At 42.8% G+C, this 21,243-nt stretch overlaps 1 protein-coding gene across 5 annotated transcripts in view; it reads right to left on the bottom strand.

Moving 5' to 3' along the window:
* Positions 1–828: 828 nt before the first annotated feature.
* Positions 829–21,243, bottom strand: part of NACC1 (nucleus accumbens associated 1) — a 35,759-nt gene continuing 15,344 nt past the window's right edge. Inside the window, exons 2-8 of one of the 5 annotated variants that reach the window (XR_007244022.1) lie at positions 16,997–17,951; positions 15,606–15,707; positions 12,210–12,383; positions 10,708–10,813; positions 10,335–10,432; positions 3,402–9,928; positions 829–3,272 (exon numbers count right to left, since the gene is read on the bottom strand). Coding sequence is in view for 4 of the 5 variants with exons in the window: in XM_048490973.1 (XP_048346930.1) it covers positions 9,669–9,928; positions 10,335–10,432; positions 10,708–10,813; positions 12,210–12,383; positions 15,606–15,707; positions 16,997–17,924 (1,668 nt within the window). In the remaining variant the exon portion in view is untranslated. Of the gene's footprint in view, positions 9,929–10,334; positions 10,433–10,707; positions 10,814–12,209; positions 12,384–15,605; positions 15,708–16,996; positions 17,952–21,243 lie in introns of all 5 variants that reach the window. The other 4 variants (XM_048490974.1, XM_048490973.1, XM_048490976.1 and 1 more) reach the window with 4 other exon arrangements.

The raw sequence follows: 21,243 nt of genomic DNA on the forward strand, positions 1-21,243 counted from the left end.
AAGCAGGGGCATGCCTCTGAACATGGAGGTTCAGCTCTAGCTATCATGGTTAATAGTTGCTGAGATTGCAAGTGCCTTAGCAGACCAGGTGCTCGGGAGCAGCAGCAGCAGAAGGCCATTGCTTTCACATCCTGCATGTGAGCTCCCAAAGGCACCTAGTGGGCCACTGCGAGTAGCAGAGTGCCAGACTAGATGGACTCTGGTCTGATCCAGCAGGCTCGTTCTTATGTTCTTACTGATAAATCTATCTTCTATAAACTCAAGTAATCCTTTGTACAGGAATTTGTTATGTAGGTTAATGATGCAGTGCACAAAGTGGAACCTCTGGGTTTTCCTCCCTGAACCTTAACTGAAATGATGCTGGGCTTTTGATGTTTTTATGAAACAAGTAGCATTTTTCTCATTCCTACTTCCCAAATAACCAAATCTAATTTTTTTTTTCTATACAAACTTACTCCTGTGAATGCCCGCTGTGTGCAGTGGGGCTCACTCCCAAGTACATGTGTGTAGCATTGCAGCCTTAGTCCTCTTACTCAGCAAAGTCGCAATTAATTCCATGGGCGTTGCCAAATTATATAAAGAAGCTGTGCCAAGTAGAAGTCTGGTTACAATTCTAGTTGAGGAGTGCTCTATAAGCAGCTCAGATTAGGTCTACATGGGCTTCATTTCTGGGAAAGGTTTGCTACTTAATTCAATGGATGCCCTGAATGACCAGGACCCAAATTGTAGCTTTAAAACTAATGCAGTCTCTTGACAATTTCGTAACTATTCCATCCTGACGCTCTCAAAGAGAATAATTAGCTCCACAAGAAATGGCCAAACAGGTGATTGTTACAAACTTTTTTTTATTAACATTTCTGAATTCCTTTTTTCAATCTTTACAGTAGTTAATGTGCAATTCTTGATACTCTCAGGTCACAGGGATGAGGGAGTCACAAAATTTTTCTTGGCACTTTATAACACAGAACAAATACTGGCATTATCCAGGGGCGAAGGGAATGGGTTTCGAGGTAAAAGCAGGGAGTGCTGGGGGCAGGGGGCTGGGAAAAGGGGAGGTTGCTTTTGTTAATTTATTTTAAAGGATTTGTTTTCCTGTGGAAGGATTTTACAAGGGGCAGGGCAGGGAAAGGAGGCCAATATTGGAGTAGCTGCTTGCATCAACCCAAAGCGCCTGGAAGGGGGATAAGAGAAAGTCCATGCTGCATCTGCACAGAAGGTTACATATTCAGGCTTTGTTAGTGCTTTTCAGTGTACATTTTTTGTCCTTTTTAAAAAAATTGTTTGCCCTAGTTTAGAAAAACAACAAAAATCAAAATGAACAATGACAAAGTGGATAGAACCAAAAAAGATACAGAAAGGCCACACTACCCTTCCCTCAATCTGGAGTTATTCTCCTCTCCAGCAGAAAGCAGGTCCAAGATGCAAATGTGATGTTTTGGAGGGCATTTCAGCTGGCTAACAAAAAAAAGGGAACCAGCTGTTTTGAATCTAGGTGACTAGGAGGGTTAGAGGTATTCTGTTGCTTTGCCTCCTGCAGTGGATCAGACCCAGCTGGTGGTTCCGGAGGCTCTTGTGGCAATGCCAGTCGCCTTCCAAGCTGCTGATGGCTAGGCACAAACCAAGTCCCAACCCCCTTCCCTCACAGTGTTTTCATAGCACTTGCTGGGGTGGGAGAAAGATGATTGGAGCACTGGCCCTGCAGGTGCCTATCAGTGATAATCTAACCTAGGATTTGGAATTAGTCATCAGCTTTGAGCACAGCTAATGAGGAGGGAACACAGCAGATGTATTGTAACCCATTCCAGTGATTTTTGTGTAAGATCTCCCTATGTTTATGAAGAATGGATCATCTTGGGTTCTTAAATTATCTTTGACTTTAAAAAGGATGCCTTGTTTCTGAGTAGCATCATTCTACCAGACTAAGAGATTCCTTCTCCAGTGTCCCGTTTTGATCTGGTAGCCTCACATTGCAAGAAATCCCAGTTCACTAGCCGAACAAGCCCCTTTAAGACCCTCCCACCTTTAAGTCCAAAGTTAGTAGATGCTTTGTTTATCATTCTGCCAATCTTCTGGTAAGTAAACCAACATAGTACAACATGTCTGCCAGCACAACTCTAGAGACTATTCTGATATATGTTCCAGTGTAAACAGACTTCTTCAAAATTCAGCTGATCTGGACAAACTCCACTTGGTTCCAATCAGAGGGGTCCACATAGATAGTGCCCTCTGGAACCGATAAATATGAACAGGATGGTATATTTATGCTCCTCCCTTTTCCATTTAAAACTAGGAATTTGTAGTTTTAGATGTCAAGTAAGATGCCACAAGAATCAGAATCTTCAACAACCAATCCTCCCTGGCAGATACCACTATTATCTCCACTCTTTCCCTTCGTCAAGAAAATACCAAGCTCAAATAAGGCTAAATTTTAAGGTTTATACTAAGTGAAACATCACTAGCCTATTAGACAATCTTAACCTGCCTCCCCCGCCCTGCCCCAGTTCAAGCAGGTTGTCAGAGATGCTCTTGGAAGCACTAACCTTGCATGAGGGGACATGAATGATGGAAGGGAGCTAGTGCAAAGCTGGCTAAAAGGGAGTGGGAGAAGAAAGGCATGCCACTCCACAAGAGCTTGAGCATAGGCTTAAGAGTACTAAGCTAGGCAACTAGGTAAACAAGATGGATCAGCAACAGGTTTGTCCTCTCACAGACTATCAAATGGTAGAGCTACAAAAGAAATGCCAGATGAATGTGGAATGTACATTTTTTGTGCCTGGCCAAGTAAGACATTTCTACTACCTAGTCTGGCCATTCACTACCTGCACTTTCAAATCAGCTGTGGAGGGGAGAAAAGGACGAAGGAAAATCGCTTAAAAGGACAGATCCTAATATGAGTGGTGGAAACAGACAAAACAGATGGATTACCAAAGATGTTACCAACAAGAAATGTACATGCATCAGCAAGCCGTGGCCAATCACAGGTACAACTACCCTCTGTCATATACAAGGTGGCATTTTTAGCAAGCATGTACAGTATTTTAAAGAAAACCTACTAATGAAGCTCCCAACATTCAGCAGCACAGCCAGAATGTTCTGCTAGGACCGCAGTTGGGCAGAACCGGGTAGGACTGTTAGGAAGAATGATCATTCTGCATCTACTGGTCATTCCAGAATTGAAACAATTTTTGTAGCTCCAGACAATAACGTAACATAAATAGAAAACACAACTGGGTGAGGATACATGAGGACTGTCTAGATCAGGGGTCTGCAACCTGCGGCTCTCTAGATGTTCATGGACTACAATTCCCATCAGCCACTGCCAGCATGGCCAATTGTCCATGCTGGCAGGGGCTCATGGGATTTGTAGCCCATGAACATCTGGAGAGCTGCAGGTTGAAGACCCCTGGTCTAGATTTAATAAGACTCACTTTTTAGGACTGAATTTGTTTTGTTGTTGCGGGGGGAGGGGGGGGGAGGTCCAGCTAACTCCTGAAATATGAGACAAGGTATATATCCAAACCCCAGTAATTCTCCTGAGGATAGTCAGCTGAAGAGTCCCTTCTAGTTCCACATTTATCACAGTAACCTCCAACTAAATATAAGCCACCCAATCTTTATTTCACAGTTCTCTCTGCTACAAATACCAACGTTATTATCACAGCAGAAGCAGTCTTGCAAAAAGAGGGGATGGAATGTTCTTGCACCCATTCAGTTTAGAACCCTTCGACCTGAACACACATGAAGCTGCCTTATACTGAATGAGACCATCGATTGAGCCATCAAGGTCAGCGTTGTCTAGTCAGACTGGAAGCAGCAGTCCAGGATCTGAAGCTGAGGTCTTTCATATCATCTACTACCTGATCCTTCCACTTGAGATGCTGGCCTTCTGCATGCCAGATAGGTGCCCCTCCACTGAGCCACAGGCTCACCCCAAGTCAACAGGAGAGGTCTACAATAGGAGGGGGGGGGGGAGAGTGTACATATGCAGTGGTCAGCCAGTGCAGCACCAAGGAAAGAGTGACTAATGGCCCAATCCATAGGGGATGGGTGAAGCAACTCCTGGAGGCAGTGTGAGCCTACACCAGCAGTTTTGCCCTCCTTCGGGCACTTACCATGGCTGAAAGGTAAATATGCTGGTAGGCAGCTGCTGCAGCCTCCCAACACATCCAGATTTGGCATCCAGTGCTGCATAAGCACTCCTGCACCACCAGCGGCCCCATTGGCAGTATGGGCATGGCAGAGGCATTCCCGGGGCTGGAGCCAACATTAGTTGTATTCCACCCCAGGTCACTGGCCATGGACTTATGCCATCCTTTTGGGTGGTATAAGTCCATGAAGCCCTGTGGAGGGCTTTCTGGGGGCAAGGTGTTCTGGGTTTTTCACCCTCCCCGTGCTATCAGAAAGCTTTCTGTAGGAGGTGGGGCGAAGCTACAGTGATGCTGTCCCTGGCTACCCAGGGCTATGGATTGGGCTGCCCAAAATGGCCATAGTATCCAGGAAAGGGGATGAACTTGTGCCTGATCCAAACTACAGCTGTGAACAACTAGCCACTTGTGACAAAAGGCAGCCTCTCCTCTGTATATCCCAAAATGCAACAAAGAATTTGGCCAGGCAGTTCAAAAGGACTCAGATGAGAACTGCAACAGAGATGTGCTTCCAAGTATCAACACTAACACCGTATTTATGAAGACTTCTCTTGTTGGATTAGGACAACAAATGTTAAACGTGCTTGGTTTAGGGTACTGTCAAAGCTTTCAAGGCCAGAATCAACTGGCTGTTGTGGGCTTTTTAGCCTGCGTGCCTGTAATCTGGTAGTTTTTGCTCCTAATATTTTGCCTGCCAGCCATAGATGCAGATGAAATGTTAAGAACAAAAACTGTCAGACCATGGCCACACAGCTTGGAAAGCCTACAATAGCCTATTTGGTTTAGGGATTTGTTGCTCAATGCTAGTATTCTCCATGACTTGATTAAGGCTAATCATTGCACAACAATAGCTCATTAGATTTCCCTCTTGAACGAGTTAAGTAGAACAGGAAAACTAGCATGAAATAAACACACTATGAGTGCATATATATCACTTACCTTTTAAAAACCATGCTCCACCCCCACCCCTTAACTAGAGCATGACTAAAGATTATTTAACATAAGTAAATCTTTTCACACACCCTATTTGGTTTCTACTAAATATTTTCTGTTGTATATTTCAACTTCTTAAGAAAAAATAACATCAGGGGTGAATGGATTTAGTTACACAGATGACCACACAAGCAATATTAGTGGCTGCTGACAATAGAACCCTTCCTGAGTTCTATAGAAAAAAGGAGAGGGGAAAAGGACTTGAAAGTTAAAAGTCAGTGTTTTATCTGAAATTGTGTCAATAACCAAAACTTAAGTCTCAGATGTTGGCAAAATGCAATCCACTTCTCAAAGCATTGTGCAAAACAGTGACATCGTCAAGGCGTGACTACATTGCTATTACTTCATTTATCATGGGTTTTTACCAAAGGACCCACTAGAATTACAATTTTGAAAAAGATTAATTTCCTTTCACGTTTCAAATTTACAATAGCAGAGCTCCCCAGGAAGGCATGCTGCTTAAAGCAATATAAAATCAGCCTAGGTTTATAAAATAAATTAATGATCAGATGATCACTGACCCTATTAAATACATTTGATATCACCAGCCCCTGGGTGAGCCCCCAAGAAACAGGATTCTCCATATCCAGCCTCGTGTGCTTCAATTCACAAGCCCCAGTTAACTGAACCCCCTCAGCCAATTGTGTAATTTAGAACACATTCGTCTTTGAATATATGGATCTGTCTCCCTCCAGTGGCACAAATAGGAAAAAAAGAATCCTGCATTTAGTAGCAAAGAATTTTCTTAAAAACAAAGCAACACCCCTTCAACCCTAGATGTAGCGCTGCCAATTGTCCTAACAAAAGAAAACCAGCAGTTGTTCTGAAGAAGCTAGAAACCCTTTTAGGACAACTGTGTGCCGTAATGGTTAGAATGTTGGAACTGGAAGGTTCAGGTTCAAGCCATGGAAGCTTGCTGGGTGACCTTTGTCCAGTTACATATGGTCAGCCTAGCCTACCTGACAAGGTTGTTGTGGGGATAAAATGGAGAACAATGTAAGCCCCTTCAGGTCCCCTACTGGAAAGTAACGTGGGATATAAATTAAGTAAATAAATGAATGCATACAGGATGTGCAAAATGCTTTCACAGAGCTAAAATTCTACATTGGTTTTCCGATATTAGCTATACCAATTCTTCACAGGTACTGCTGGTTCAATTATTTTGATAGTGAATGACTGTTCAATTACATGGGAAAGCTCTTAAACCAAGATGCAGAATCCCCAAATGTATTCTTGGCATCGCAGATGTTTCCCTCCGGGTTTTGAGACTACAAGCAAAATTAATTAGGAAATAAACCTACTTTGTGCTTCTGTGTTCTTCCTATGTGGTAAACATTAATGAATCTGGATGTTATGTGGAAAATGAAAGTTGTCTCCTCACAATAAACCAGGACTAGGTGCTAGCACTTACTGAGGGGTACTCACAGATTACCAAAGAACCCTCTATACACTGGGCTACCTTCAGACCCATTTTGCAATAAAGAATTCAATTTAAGCCTCTCCCATCCCTGTTCCTTATCAAGACAAGAGCAAAGATTGCAATTCTCACTTAAACACACCCAGTACAGTTGGCACTATCCACTGGAATAGTCTATAAAAAAGATTACAAAAAATATTTCACAAGATGTAATTGGGGCTATTTCTCTGTCTAAAAACCACCTCCTTTTAGCAGATAAACAGTGACAGAGACTCAAGTGGTAACAGCCAACCCTTCATTATAGAACAGGAACTCTGTTCTAAAACAGAGTAGTTTGAATTCACAGAGAAGTTAAGATCTACCTGAAGTACTGTGACTGACTAGCAGCTGACCTGAAACCAGTCACTGCACAATCTTAAGAAGAATTACACCCTTTTAAGTCCATGGAAGTCAATGAGCTTATACGGATGCTAAGAACTGTTAGTCTTCTAAGGTGCCATAAAGCTGGTCATTCTGCTACTACAGATACGATACAGCTACTGCTCCGGAATTTATTTCCATGGAAATAAAAGGACAAGGGTTGCTACCTTTAAAAAAAAGTGTTGATTTTCTTTAATAAAAGATCTCTGCCCACTGCCTCCTTTCCCATTTTGAAAGAACAGCTTGATTTGTTCAGAAAAAGCTGGTTTGCTATTAACAATGAAAATGTGCAAAGAGGCTTTCTGGGAACTGGTGTCTGCAGGGTTGATTTCCGGTAAGAATAGCCAGCTCATTTGTCAAAGGTTTCCAATAGAGATCTCCCCCAGTGCAACTGAGAGGCATTATCTTAGCTAAACAAACAGAAATACTAAAGGAGACCAAGCACTTGCACTAGAGGGCATGTCATCCATTCCAACTAGAACACAAACAACCCGAAATCCTCTCTGTGGCCCACTGACTTCAACACACCCCAAGATTTAGATACTGTCTACAAACCCAAGCATGGGAGTTTTTCCCTCTGAATTAGCACCACTTGGAAGCATCATGAATGCAAAACTGACTGGGTAGCTGAGTGGGGGCAGGAAGGGGGAAGGCAGGCAAGTGATGAAGTTTCATATTGTGATTAAAAATAAAGACATTTGTGGCACCTTAAAAAAGATAACAGAGTTCTTAGAGTGAGCTTTTACTGGATGATGACGACCTTTATCTGACGGATGAAGCACCCTCCGTTGGCTGTTGCCTCCCACCAGCAACTAGTATTCAGAAATATCCTGTCTTTGAAAATGGACAACCGATTTAGTCATCACAGTCACATCTGACAGAAACATAGTCTTATCCACACACACAATAAATTGTTGTTAGATTTTAGGGACCTACATAAGATTATCCCACGATCCCCCTCAGCAGTCAGTATAACTTCAGGCGGGGGCGGGGGGGGGGGTGAGGGGCTACAGTGGGTGGAGACAATTTGCAGAATCTGCCACTCCTCTCCAAGACGAAAATGCTACACGATTTGATACAAACCTGTGATTCGTTGTTGGAGAACAGAGCTCAGTCAAAGCTTCAGCCACTGACAAAGCACACTGGCCTTAAGAGTTCAACAGACAACACCTTTCCTTGCTCCATAAACTGCACTTCAGTGCCAACACTGTTGCCAGACAATTTGTGGCAATGTTAGGAACAAGGAAGCCACACTTTCTCCCTCAGCTTTGCCCCTTCCTTTAGCACCTCATGACATTTGGTGGATACAGCCTAACTCAAGAGGCAGAAATAGCTGGAAAATGCTGTTTGTTCCACTGTCCAACTGGGACAGATCTTTTAGACAGCAGTAGCTTTTTAAAAAAAGCAAACTCTTGGAACGTTTCTGGTCTAGGACTGCAGGGTGAGGCAGACAAACTTGCCTTTCAATGGTTGCCTTTGCCCGCGTAGTACTGTAGGCTATCAAACACTGTGCACGTGCAGAAGACTGGAAATGGAAAGTGCTGTCAAATGACAACCGACTTATGCAGATCCCATAAGGTTTTCAAGGCAAGAGGCTAATGGAGATGGTTTGCTATTGCCTGCCTCCACATGGCAACCCTGATCTTCCTTAGTGGTCTCCCATCTAAATACCAACCTGGGTTGACCTTGCTTAGCTTCTGAGATCTGATGAGATCAGTTAGCCTCAGCCATCCTGATCAGGGCACAAGAATTCAGGCTGATGGAAAACTGTTTGAAATGTACATCCTGTGTTGAAATGTACTGCCTTAGAGAACTGCCTGATCGGAAGAAAAGGAAGGGATTACAGCTATTCAACAGATATTGGGTAACTGAATTGGTCCTCAGTGGAAGTACTGCAGGGCTCAGAAAATGAAACGGCTGCATCTCTTCCCAACCTAAATGCTGAGGAGGTGTTCTCCCTGTTCCCTTCACTGACCGGGGCTTGCTCTGCCTTAATGAGTTGTCTTACAGGTCACAGGTTTAGAAGATCAAAGTGATTTAAACCTGAATAAAGAGCTGCTACTGACTGCGGAAGGAACATGGATGGGGAATGAAGGGGGAAAGCAAAGCTAGGGGAAGGGGGTTGAAAGTGGTGTGGGGGTGACATGATAGCAGCCTCGGACTTTGATTTCCTTCCCATTATGTGTTTATTGTGGCACTAGGGTTCCTCCCCCCACTCCTCTGGTGTGACCCTGAGGAACAACCTGTTGGCCAGTCTCTATGGTACAGCCCTACCTATGAGAACCAGATATGGTGAAGAAAGGGTAGTGGTCTGGGCATATATTTCCCTGGATCATGGCCTCCATTTGCATACAGATTTGGTTTTTAACAATTTCTATTAAAATATATATCTAAAAACCATTTACAGCAGAACGAGGACAGAGGGGAGGGAAGACACAAGCCAGAACTGCCCACGCGGCAGCATGTCCTCCCCTCTGAGTTCGCAGTGCTGGTGGCACCTTAGGAATCAACACCCTTACTGGATATTCATTTTTAAAAAGGAGACGGCACGGTGCTTTCTTTCCCCTCTGCCAGAAAAAAAAATCAACAACGGGGGTGAAAAAAGAAATGAAAAAGGTGGAAAACGATCCTACAAAAATTCAAATTAGGAAATAAAAATCATTGCCTGGAAAAAAAAAAGAGGTGGGCATGTTTTACTGGAGGCCCTCAGTGGAGGTGCCTGCATCACCGTCATGGCTTCCGGTCTCAAAGCTGTGCTCCACGCCCATGATGTCTGGCTCCATCTTGCCAGTGTCATTGATGAAGGTCGTGTAGAAGTCTCCCTCAGCCTTCAGTAGTTTCAGTTTGGGCATCCAGCTCTTGCGGACAACGCGCCGTGCGTTTGTGCACATGTCAGCAGCAATAGCATTCATCTCACTCTCTTTGAAGTTGGGGGCAAAGTTCTGGCAATAAACTGACAAAAGAACACAATGCAAGTCTTTATCAATGTTAGCATTCAATGTGACTGGGAATGTTCCCCACAGATTTGTCCTTCTCTAGACCCCAAGCATCACCATCCCTCACCCCTGCCTGCATTCTGTAAAGCTATGCTGATATGTCAGTGGCACTCTTAGTATACACGATCCACAACCAAGTGTGAGACAGTGATCTACTTCAAAACTTTTAGATACAGTTCCAAATTTATCTCCTTTGCGGCAATCATAGATCTGTGCGCTCAGATGGGATGGAGTAGGATGTACAGCCCACTGTTTTGATCATATCCAGCTCTGCTCCCTGCTCTTCCAGAAGGCAGCATTAATATGCTCTTACCACACACACACAAACGAAAAAAGAAATGCATCTTTTGAATGGACACTCACACTTCACAGCATGCAGCACCCTGCTGTCAAGGGGTTTTCGGGTAGGGTCATTGGTGGAGGAGCGGATTCCAGTGCCACAGCTATTGGCAAGGGTATTCCTAGAAAGTGATTACAAGGAAAACAATTAAAACCTTCTGAACCACATCTCCATATACCAGAACCTCTAAATGTCAGTGTTGCTCGTCTCTATCCTTCCCTAGCTGAAGTTCTGGCTCCAGTTCTAACAAAACCTCATATCCTTCCCACAGCTAGGAAGAGAACGTGGTGGGGCGGCTTCCCCACTGAATGAAAAAGAAAGGAAGGAAAGAATCAGGAGGGAAAGAATCAGAACTCCCTCTTCCTCATTACCACAAACAAGTGGAAAACCACACACCGGTCAAAAAAGGATGCTAGCAGCCGTCTGAGAAGCACTTTGTGCCTTGTCCCAGCACTGACGTGACAATTCATCAGCTGTGCCCGGGTGATGTACACATTGGTACCTGAACAGAAAAGAGAAAAAAGTCAGTTTTGAAAAAGGAATACTTTGAAATAGGATAGAGATCAAGGAATCAAATGTTGATAGTACCAGATGCTTTAAGGAAGGTGTGGAAAATGCAGTTGTTAAATGATCTATTTCCTCTCAACAGATACAGAGCATGAGATTGCATAACAACTACATTTTTTGTAGTCTGATTTAATATTTCTTATCAATCTAGCTACTCAAGAGGCCATCACCACATTGCACAAAACATCTCAAGGATATTACTCAAACATTTTGGATATATAAGAACATAAGAACAAGCTAGCTGGATCAGACCAGAGTCCATCTAGTCCAGCTCTCTGCTACTCGCAGTGGCCCACCAGGTGCCTTTGGGAGCTAACATGCAGGATGTGAAAGCAATGGCCTTCTGCTTGTGGCTAGCAACTTTGGTGGTCACAGGACATTCAGAAGATTGATTGAGACCAATGCCTAGGAAAGTAGAAATTTACTTCTGTAGAAAAATCATTAGGGAGAAGTTTGGTCTGTTGGACCTGCTGAGGTTGAAAGCAACCCATTCCACAGCAGATCAAAATCTTCCAAGAGGTTTAGCAAAAACTGACCTATTAAAACTGAAATAAGGTGGCTGCTGAAGCAACACCCCCCTCCCCACCTTACTTTAATCAGTGGGTTATCAGTAAGGCATCAAGGTAAGGAAACTAATTTCTTCTGAGTTCAATGGCCTGCCTTTTTTCCTTGATGATGCTTAAAGAGAGGAAATTAAGTGTTCTCAGCTAATGCAAAGCATTCCAGGTATAGTGTACTTGTAGTGTTTTGTGCCACAAGGTGTAGCAAGATTTCATTAAAAAAAATAATCTGGAGCTGTGAATATTAAGGAAAATGCCTGGAGGCCGATTTACCCTGAGCATTCTATCCCAAGGGTTGATCAGTCTCTGCAGCCATGCATTTAAACACGCACACGCACACGCACACACACACGCGCACACACACACGCACACACACACACACACACACACACACACACACTGCAAACTTTACTTCTATGCACACATTGCTTCTAACTTCATCTTGCCATTTACCTTTGCCTTCATGTCTACCACTCACCATCATGGGAAGTGTGGGACTCTATGACCTAGTTTATCAGCTAACATATAAGAAAGAGAAATCCTGAATCTCATGGATAGTCAAGGAAAGACTTCACACAATTAGTAGATTCTTTCTAAGTACCAAAACCTTGTAGACTGATACTCAACTTGATCAGCTTCTAGAGAGAGTGAATGTGTGATTGATAATGGACAAACTACAGTTTATTTGTACCAACAAACCTTGGTTCAATTAGTCAAAAACTTATTGCATGCATGTGTTTTACCTTAATGGGGGAAGGCACAAGAACCTACCTGTCACAAGTTCCAATTTCTCAGCAGGATCTCCTTCATCATACAACTTGGGATGGCACCGGTTCCCAATCTGGTTGATGAGTTCAGCAGGCAGCGAAGCCAAGTCCTGCCGCACTCGTATCCGGTTGCGAGACTCTGATGCCACTTGGTCTGGCAAAGCTTCCACTTTTTCTGCTGGGCAAGCAGAGGGGAAGGAGAGAGAAAGAGAGAAATGGGAGAAACAGCAGGGAAGTGAGTGAAAAAACAAGGCCAGAATGGGGGTTAAAATTATGGGATCTAGCCAGAAAAATACTATAAAACTTGTAAATATACACCAAAAAGCTTGTAAATTTGTCACCAAAACCTCATGTTCTTAAATGGCATGTTTAGGTGTCATGAAGTTTTCCAGCCCCCCCACTTCCATGTTTTGAATGTAGGATGCTTCAACTCACATTCCATTTAAAAAGCATTAAACAGGTGAGGAGGAGGAGTGGTCCTCATTGCTGTTATTAAGAGGAATGCCTGTCATAGAAAAGGACTTGACCTAACATGTGTTATCTCATCTTGCCAACATGCAATTGCATACATGGAGATGCAATATTGACAAGTGGCAAAAAGAGTGACAGCCTGTATGGACCGAAATGCTTTATGTAGCCATTCGCCTTATCTGAAGCCTAAGCCTGGTGTTCATCATAAAAGCAACAAAAAGTCTTGTGTTACCTTAAAGACTAACGAATATATTGTTGCAAAAGCTCTCCTGAGCCAGAGTCCATTTCATCAGGGGGATCAGTAGTTTCTGGTATACAAAGGTTTATGCCATAATAATGTCACCCTTCGAAGGTGTGACCAGACTGTGGTTTTAACTGTAGCAGACTAACAGGACTAACTTTCTAGAATCTGAGTTGATCATAGTATTTTATATTCATATGACACTTTTTTGTAAGGGACCAAAGTGTTCTACACATATTATCTCAATCATTTTTATAATGACCTAGTAGGGTCTTTTGACATCTCTTTTACATCACACATATACTGCACAAACAATAGCCATGCTTGAATCAGTCCAAAAGCCCATCAAGTCCAGCATTCTATTTACACAATGGCCAATTAGCTATCTCTGAACAGGAAGATAGCTAACAGCCCTAAGCATTTTAATTAATCCGAAATGGGAAGCTGCTCCAGCCTGCAATCATTTTTGGTTACTCTTTTCAGCACCTTTTGAAGCTCCACAATATCCTTTTCCAGGTGCAGCAACCAGAACTGCACACAATATTCCAAGGGCAGTCTCAGCAGAGCTTTGTATAAGGGCAGTATGACAGCAACAGTTTTATTCTCTATTCTTTATTGCTGTTCTAACCATGGTCAGCATGGAATTTGTCACAGCAACTCACACACTGCACCAACATTTTCACTGAGCCACCCACTACTACCCCAAGGTCCCTTTCTCGGTCTGTTGCTGCCAGTTCAGATCCTATCAATGTATATGTGAAGTTGGAATAATTTGCCCCCATACGCATCACTTTACACTGACTCACATTACATCTCATTTGCCATTTTAATGTTTATTCTCCTAGTCTGAAGAGATAATTGTGGAGTTTTTCACAATCTATTTTCTCTTAACCACACTAATTTGGTGCCATCTGCAAACTTGGCCACCTCACATTTACCTCTAAATTCAGGCCATTTATGAACATTGAAAAGCACTGTCCCAATACAAATTCCTTAGGGTCTCCACTGCTTATATCCCTCTGTTGCAAGAACTGACAATTTATTCCTCTTCTCTGCTTCTTGGTTTTTTCAGCAACTTTCTGATTGATAATTATCCCATAACTCTGAAGTTTGCTCATGAGTTTTTGGTGAACGATGTCAATTTTATAGGTCAATTTACTTTTATAGATCAATTTTATATAATAAATCTTTCCATCAATTTACCTGGAACAGAGGCAGATTCCACATGGGCCAAAAACAGTGGTGTGAAAACGGTGTAAAATGATTTAAAAGGGTGTAAAAGGGTTTACACCGTTTTCACACTGCTGGTTTTGGCCCATGAGGAATCCGCCAGACATTAAGCTAACCATCCTGTAATTTCCTGGATACCCTCTGGACCTCTTTTTTTTAAAAGGGGGAGTCACACTGGCCACTCTCCAGTCCTTCAGTGTAGAGATATATGTGCATATCTTAGTTAAAAAGATCAGCAATTTCACAATTGAGTTCTTTAAGAACTATAGGATAGATAACCATCTGGTCTTGGTGATTTGTTAGTTTACAGTTTGTTTATAAGCTCTAGAACAGGGGTCTGCAACCTGTGGCTCTCTAGATGTTCATAGACTACAATTCCTATCAGCCCCTGCCAGCACGGCCAATTGACCATGCTGGCAGGGGCTGATGGGATTTGTAGTCCATGAACATCTGGAGAGCCGCAGGTTGCAGACCCCTGCTCTAGAATGTTCTCCCCTGTCACCACTATTTGCCTGAGCTCCACATCCTCCTAAAAACATCCATTCAGGAACAGGTATTTCCCTTCTATTTTCAGCAGTGAAGACAGTTGAGAAGAATTCATTCAGTTTCTTAGAAATCACCTTATCCTTCCTTAGTACTCCTTTTATTCCATTGTCCAAGTGCATCCCTAGCTGGTTTCCTGCTCCTAATGCATTTAAATAATTATTTATTGTTAGCCTTTCTGCTTTTAGCAATGCATTCCTCACAATCCCTAACTGTCCACTTGCGATTTCTTTGTGCAAATTTGTGTTGGTTTTAGTTTGCCTTATCTGGGTAAACCTTCCAGTTTCTGAAGGAAGTCTTTTCCACTCTAATAGCTTCCCCTCACACTGCTTGTTAGCCATGCTGGTTACTTCTTAGACTTAGTACCACTTTTCCTGACCTGTGGTATATCTACTAACTGAGCCTCTAGTATTGTGATTCTGAGTAGCTTCCAAGCATTTTCAAGACATTTTACCCTCTTGGCTGTTCCTTCAACTTTTTTTTTACCAGATTTTTCATGTTAGACAGTTTTTCTCTCTTGGGATCAAAGATGAGTGTGTTGGAGTTTCCTGACACTTTTCTACATGCCACTTAAATTTGATGTTGCTGTGACTACTGTTTCCCATCAGTTCTACCACATCCATATCTTGCTGCAGATTGTGGAAAGCACCTCTGAGGATTAAGTCCAGGGACACTTCCCCTCTGAGACAAATATGAAAGCCCAGAAAAAAAAACAGACAAATTTTTAAAAAATGAAGTCTTTCCCCCCACCCTTAATTTTCCCAATGGAAAAAACTGGAAATTTTCAGGAGTACTTCTATGAAATATTCTCTCTTTTAGAATGAGTGAAATGTTTTTAAATACAAGATTGGCATGCTGAAGACATATACAGCTCTTAAATCCAAGATCCATTTCTGTACCTAGAAGAATACCTACTCTTCATATGGGGAGCGTGAAGGGCTTTCATTGCATGCTTTTCAACTGTTGCATGCCTTCTGTTGTCCTTTTGACCCGATGTGGTTGACCTTTTCACCCCACCTGTGACACATTTACCTACAAAACTGAGTAAAAAGTAGCTAATTGCCCTACCTTGCAGAAGGGAGAAAAAAAGATCAGGAGGTGAGGCAGAAACTGCACCAATATCTCAGAGGAAAACTGAATGTTTCATTAAGAACTTAGCTCTCTCTGTCCAGATAGCCAAAATTAAGGTATAGGTATATGTTAAGATAGTTTAAGGTACATAAGCTTGCAGTTTTCCCTCAAATATTGGATACATTTGCAATTTTGCTTGTACAAAATATCATGTATAACTTTTAATGTCCATAAATATGCAATATTATGGGTCAAGTTATAAATGATTCATTTTATGTTATTAAAGCAGTAATATTAGTTTAGATTTGATAGGACAGTAAGCGTATTGTACATTTCAATTTTCCCAAAAATTTCTATATTCCCCCCGCAAAAACCCCCAAACCATAATAAAAATCACTTTCCCACCACTATGGTTTCAAAATTTCAGAAATTCTATAAACATTTATCCAGTCACTATGAAGGTGGTTAGTCAGTCATTATTTCAACTCCCTCTCCTTCAGACATCTCCCTGATTTCATTTTCCATCTCAAGATCACCTTGAGAATTTGTCAGGGGACCATGCCCCCAGTGCTAAATTGCTTCTGGGGTCCAGTATTGTCACCCACAGTGATTCTGTGGAGGAGCAGGCCCTTTTCCAGGTTTCTAGTTTGTTAGACACTATGCCCTCTTTGATGTGCATAGCAAAACTCCCTTGCCTGTCATTCCTGTAGAATTTGCATTCTGGTATGACCATACGCAACTGGTTCCCTCCCTTCCATTAGGCTCACTACATGTTGTTTTTCCCTTAAAACCAAATACTCCATCTCCCCCATTTCGGGTTGGTGGCTTCTAGCATTTGTCTAGAAACACCTACACTCTGTGTTTCACATATATTTGTGAACAAGAGATGCAGCTTGCATTCAGGGCAGATGTGGACACACAGCAAATCCACTCAAACATCTGCAAAAGTCCACAGACTAACCAGATCAAGTTCTAAGACAAACACTTTATTAGTCTGTAACAGCCAAAACAACACTCTTGGAGGCACCTTGGAGACTAACAAATTTACTGTGACAGACGCTTTTGTAAGCCAGAGTCCACTCACTGCAGCTATCACAGTTGTTCCCAAGCTCCCATAATCTCACAGTCTCAGAAATTTTCCTGAAAACTTGGGCAGACAACTTGAATAAATTTCACTCTTTCAAGGAGAAGGGAACAGGAATGTTGCCTGTCACCATTTCCTACCAAGTACTCACCAGTCTGTCCTACATTCATCATGCTGTACATAGTGTACATGTTGCAAATCTGCCGATACTGCTCATCGGGACCTTCCTCAGGAGCATCCTCCTCCTCATCCTCCTCATTGTGGTAGGAGCTGGGACTATCACTGGTGTAGGCACTGGAGGTGCCAGGGCTCGTCTGGTCTGATGTACTGGCGCCGCTGACTGCATTTGCCGCTCCACCTCCTCCAGATAATGCCCCCGGCTGCTGGGCCTGTTGCTGCTGCTGGCCCTGCTGCTGGCCCTGCCGGTTACCCCCACTCAGCTCCTGCTGGGAGGAGATCTTGGCCATTTTGCGGCTGCCATTGCTGCCACTGCCACCTCCCCCTTCTTTCTGGCTGTTTTCCCAGAGCCGCTTAACCACAAATGTGCACTGGACAGAGTCCGACTCCTGCTGCTCCGTCTTTATGCGAGAGACCAGGGGAAGGGGCGTGTTGCCAGAGGGCCAGGTGGACGTCTGTGCCACAGGGCTCTGTGGCTCAGATGAAGGTGCCTCCTCAGTGTGCAAGCCTTGGGAGTCACAACTGGGTGAGCTGACCTTCAGGAAGAACTCAGTCCCTTTCTCCATGATCTCCTGGATCTGCAGGAACCCTGCTGTGTACATTAGCAGGAACTGGTCACCCACATTCATGCTGAGGCGGCCAGTGTAGCAGAAGCTGAGGATCTGCTGGAAAGACTGTGGCTGCACAGCAGCAGGAAGCTCCACCACTGTACTCTTGCTGTTGTTGAAAAGGTCCCGGAAGTAGCAGCTACTGGCAGCCAACACAGCCCGGTGCGCCTTGAAAGCATGGCCTTTCACCACCACTGAGACATCACAGTACAGACCTTGCAACCGCTGCTCATTCAGGCACTCCAGGATGCTGTTACCGAAGTTGGGGATCTCCATTTGGAGAATCTGAGCCATCCTCTCCTCCACACTTGGGAAGGTCTTCTGCAAAGTAAATAAGGAGTCAGGGAGGATGTATATGAGACCAATACAGAAGGACACATACAGAGTCAAAAGAGTCAAAACAACCAAGGGGAAGGGAGAGGGGTGAAGAAGGTTAGCCATTTCCTTTTACTATCTTGGTAGGGACAGATGTAAAGGCCTAGGGAGAGAAATGGAAAATATTTACAAAATTCTGGTTTTCCCAGTTTCCCCCCCAAAGTGTTAACAAAAACTTTCCGGTGGGGGTGGGGGATGGGGGAGCACAAACACACACACACAAAACAGAAATGCTGGGCAACACTGAAAAAATCCAATGAAATATTTTCTCTTTTGGAAGCAAAATGCTTTCGATGACAAGGCTTTAGTCAATTGAAACAGGTTTATTTAACTTTTAAGAACTAAGTGAACTTCCCTACATTTCTCATGGTCATCCATCTTCACTCCCTCAAGAACTAAACTGTCTTATTCCATCCAGAATCTAACCTGTGGCACTTCGGTTTTCTTCCTCTTCTCCATTCTTGCCTTAACATTAAAAAGTTCTAGGGGTTTTTTCCCCCTTTCCCCCTTTTCCTTTTCCCCCTTTCCTTTTCCCCCTTTCAGCGGTTGAATTTCAAGCCGTCAAACGTGCATTTGCAAAAGCAATTTCATGAGCATCCTTCTGTGATCCCACGGACTCCCACTGATGTGTGGCCTATTTACTGTTGTAACTTTCTCATAAGCTTGGAATGAACGCACTGGAGCTCTTGTGGGTACAAAAGTGTTATGTTATGACTTACGGGAATACTGGTCCACAAACAAGGTGCAGGACAGTTCCATTCTCAATGTAATGGTACTGTATAATGATTACTATATAGCTGAGGTTTACATTGGCTGGGACCTTAGACTTAATAATTAAAGCAGCCTTAGTACAGCTTCATACTCATTGTTGAACCCCTCCCCCAAATGACTACTGAACCCCAGAAAATAACAATGATATGCTGACAATTTTATCAATTTAAAAAACTACCATGTTCATTTGGATCCTACAATTCAGCCTTCATCTAACTACAGCTCCTGCGGTGAAAACCTCAGTAGTTAGCTGGGCAGAATGACTGGATCCAATGAGCAGAGCAGATGATTGGATAGTCTATGTACATTGGATGGAGAACTTTGTCAGTGGAAGGTGCGCTGGGTCTTCACTACTTTTCTCTCCCTGCAGAAATCTTTTTCAGCCTTTTGAAAAACTTAATTAATCTTTAAATATATCTAAGCACCATGTAGTGTTCTGAAATTTGAAAAGTCAGGAATAAAAAGCAGGGAACACAAACTATTAGTTGAAAGAAAACACAAACTATGATTTAGGTGATGATAATATTTCTTCACTCAATGCAACAGTCACATATTATTGCCCCAGATGACCATCTAACCATGTCACCACTAGGTAAAGGCCCCAAACTTTAGCATACAAATACATATGGCAAAAAAGTGACCACATGGAATCATAGAGTTGGAAGAGACCACAAAGGCCATCAAGTCCAATCCCTTGCCAAGAAGAAATACACAATCAAAGAGCTATTGACAGATGGCCATCCAGCCTCTGTTTAAACACCTCCAAAGAAGGCAACTCCACCACACTCTGAGGCAGTGTATTCCACTGTCAAGCAGCCCTTACTGTCAGGAAGTTCTTCTTAAAGTTTAGGTGGATTTTTCCCCTGCAGCTTGAATCCATTACTCCTTGCTCTAGTCTCTGGAGCAGAAGAAAACAAGCTTGTTCCATCTTCAACATGACATCCCTTCAAATATTTAAACATGGCTATCATGTCATCCCTTAACCTTCTCTTCTCCAGACAAAACAAAGCCAGCTCCCTAAGCCACTCCTCATAGGGCATGGAATCCAGACCTTGTACCATTTTGGTCACCCTCCTCTGGACCCATTCCAGCTTGTCAATATTCTTCTTTAACTGTGCTGCTCAGAAGTGGACCCAGTATTCCAGGTGAGATCTGACCAATGCAGAATAGAGAGGTACTTCTATATCCCTTGATCTAGACACTATACTCCTATTGATGCAGGTCAGATTGGCATTGGCTTTCTTGATTGCCGCATCAAACTGCTGACTCATGTTGAGTTTGTGGTCCACTAAGACTCCCAGAACCCTTTCACAAGTACTGTTGTCAAGCCAGGTGTCACCCTTCTTATTTCTATGCATTTAATTTCTTCTGCATATCCTACATTTATCTCTGTTGAAATTCATTTTGTTAGTTTTGGGGCAGATCACTAATCTGTCCAAGTCATTGGATTCTGATGCCGTCCTGTGGGGTATTTGTTTCTCTCCTAATTTGGTGTCATCTGCAAATATCATTAGCATGCCCTCTATTCCATCATCCAAGTCACTGAAAAAATATTGAATAGCACTGGGCCCAGGACAGACCCCTGCGGCATCCCATTTAATCGCTTCTCTTCAGGATGAAGATGAGCCATTGGTGAGCACCCTTTGGGTTCAGTCAGTCAACCAATTTCAAATCCATGTAACAATAGCCTTGTCTAGCCCACATTTCACTAGCCTGCTTTGCAGGAATGTCACGGGGGACCTTGTCAAAGGCCTTACTGAATTCAAGGTATGCTACATCCACAGCATTCCCTTTGTCTATTAAACTTGTCATTCTATAAAAAAATAGATAAGATTAGTTTGGCATGACTTGCTTTTAAGAAACCCATGTTGACTTTTAGTGAACACAGCATTCCCTTCTAAGTGCTTACAGACTGTCTTTTCAGTACAAAAGATAACCAAACCACCTTGTGATAAGCACATTGCCTGTATTGGTTCAATAGCTAGATTTGAGTTCAGTAGTACCTTAGAGGCCAACAAGATTTTGGGGTATGAGCTTTAAGGAGTCAAAACTCCCTACCAGCTTATACTCCAAAAAAGTTATTTCTCTTAAGGTTGCTACTGGACTCAAATCTAGCTATTCTACTACAGACCAATATGGCTACCTTCTGAAACAGTTCGTGATCCTTACCTGGAAACAAACAAAGAAGGAAGTCTCAAAAGAGATGAAGGTCTCCAGAGAAAATTAATCAGCCACACCTTCCACATTTAAATAAATACCTGATTGTAATCTATAGATAAGACATGTTTTATCACTAAGCTTTTCTCAGCACTGTTGTTACAATTCACATACAGTGAAAATTTCTGCAGCATTCAATGTTTGGCTTTGAAAATGACTTCTCACCCAGGAATGTTTAGCTTCAAGTTTTGGGAAGCAGAATTAAAAAACAAACAAATTTAAAAACAAAACTGTATAAGAAAAACTGTGC

Source organism: Sphaerodactylus townsendi, linkage group LG03, assembly GCF_021028975.2.
Source record: "Sphaerodactylus townsendi isolate TG3544 linkage group LG03, MPM_Stown_v2.3, whole genome shotgun sequence".
NCBI lineage: Eukaryota > Metazoa > Chordata > Lepidosauria > Squamata > Sphaerodactylidae > Sphaerodactylus > Sphaerodactylus townsendi.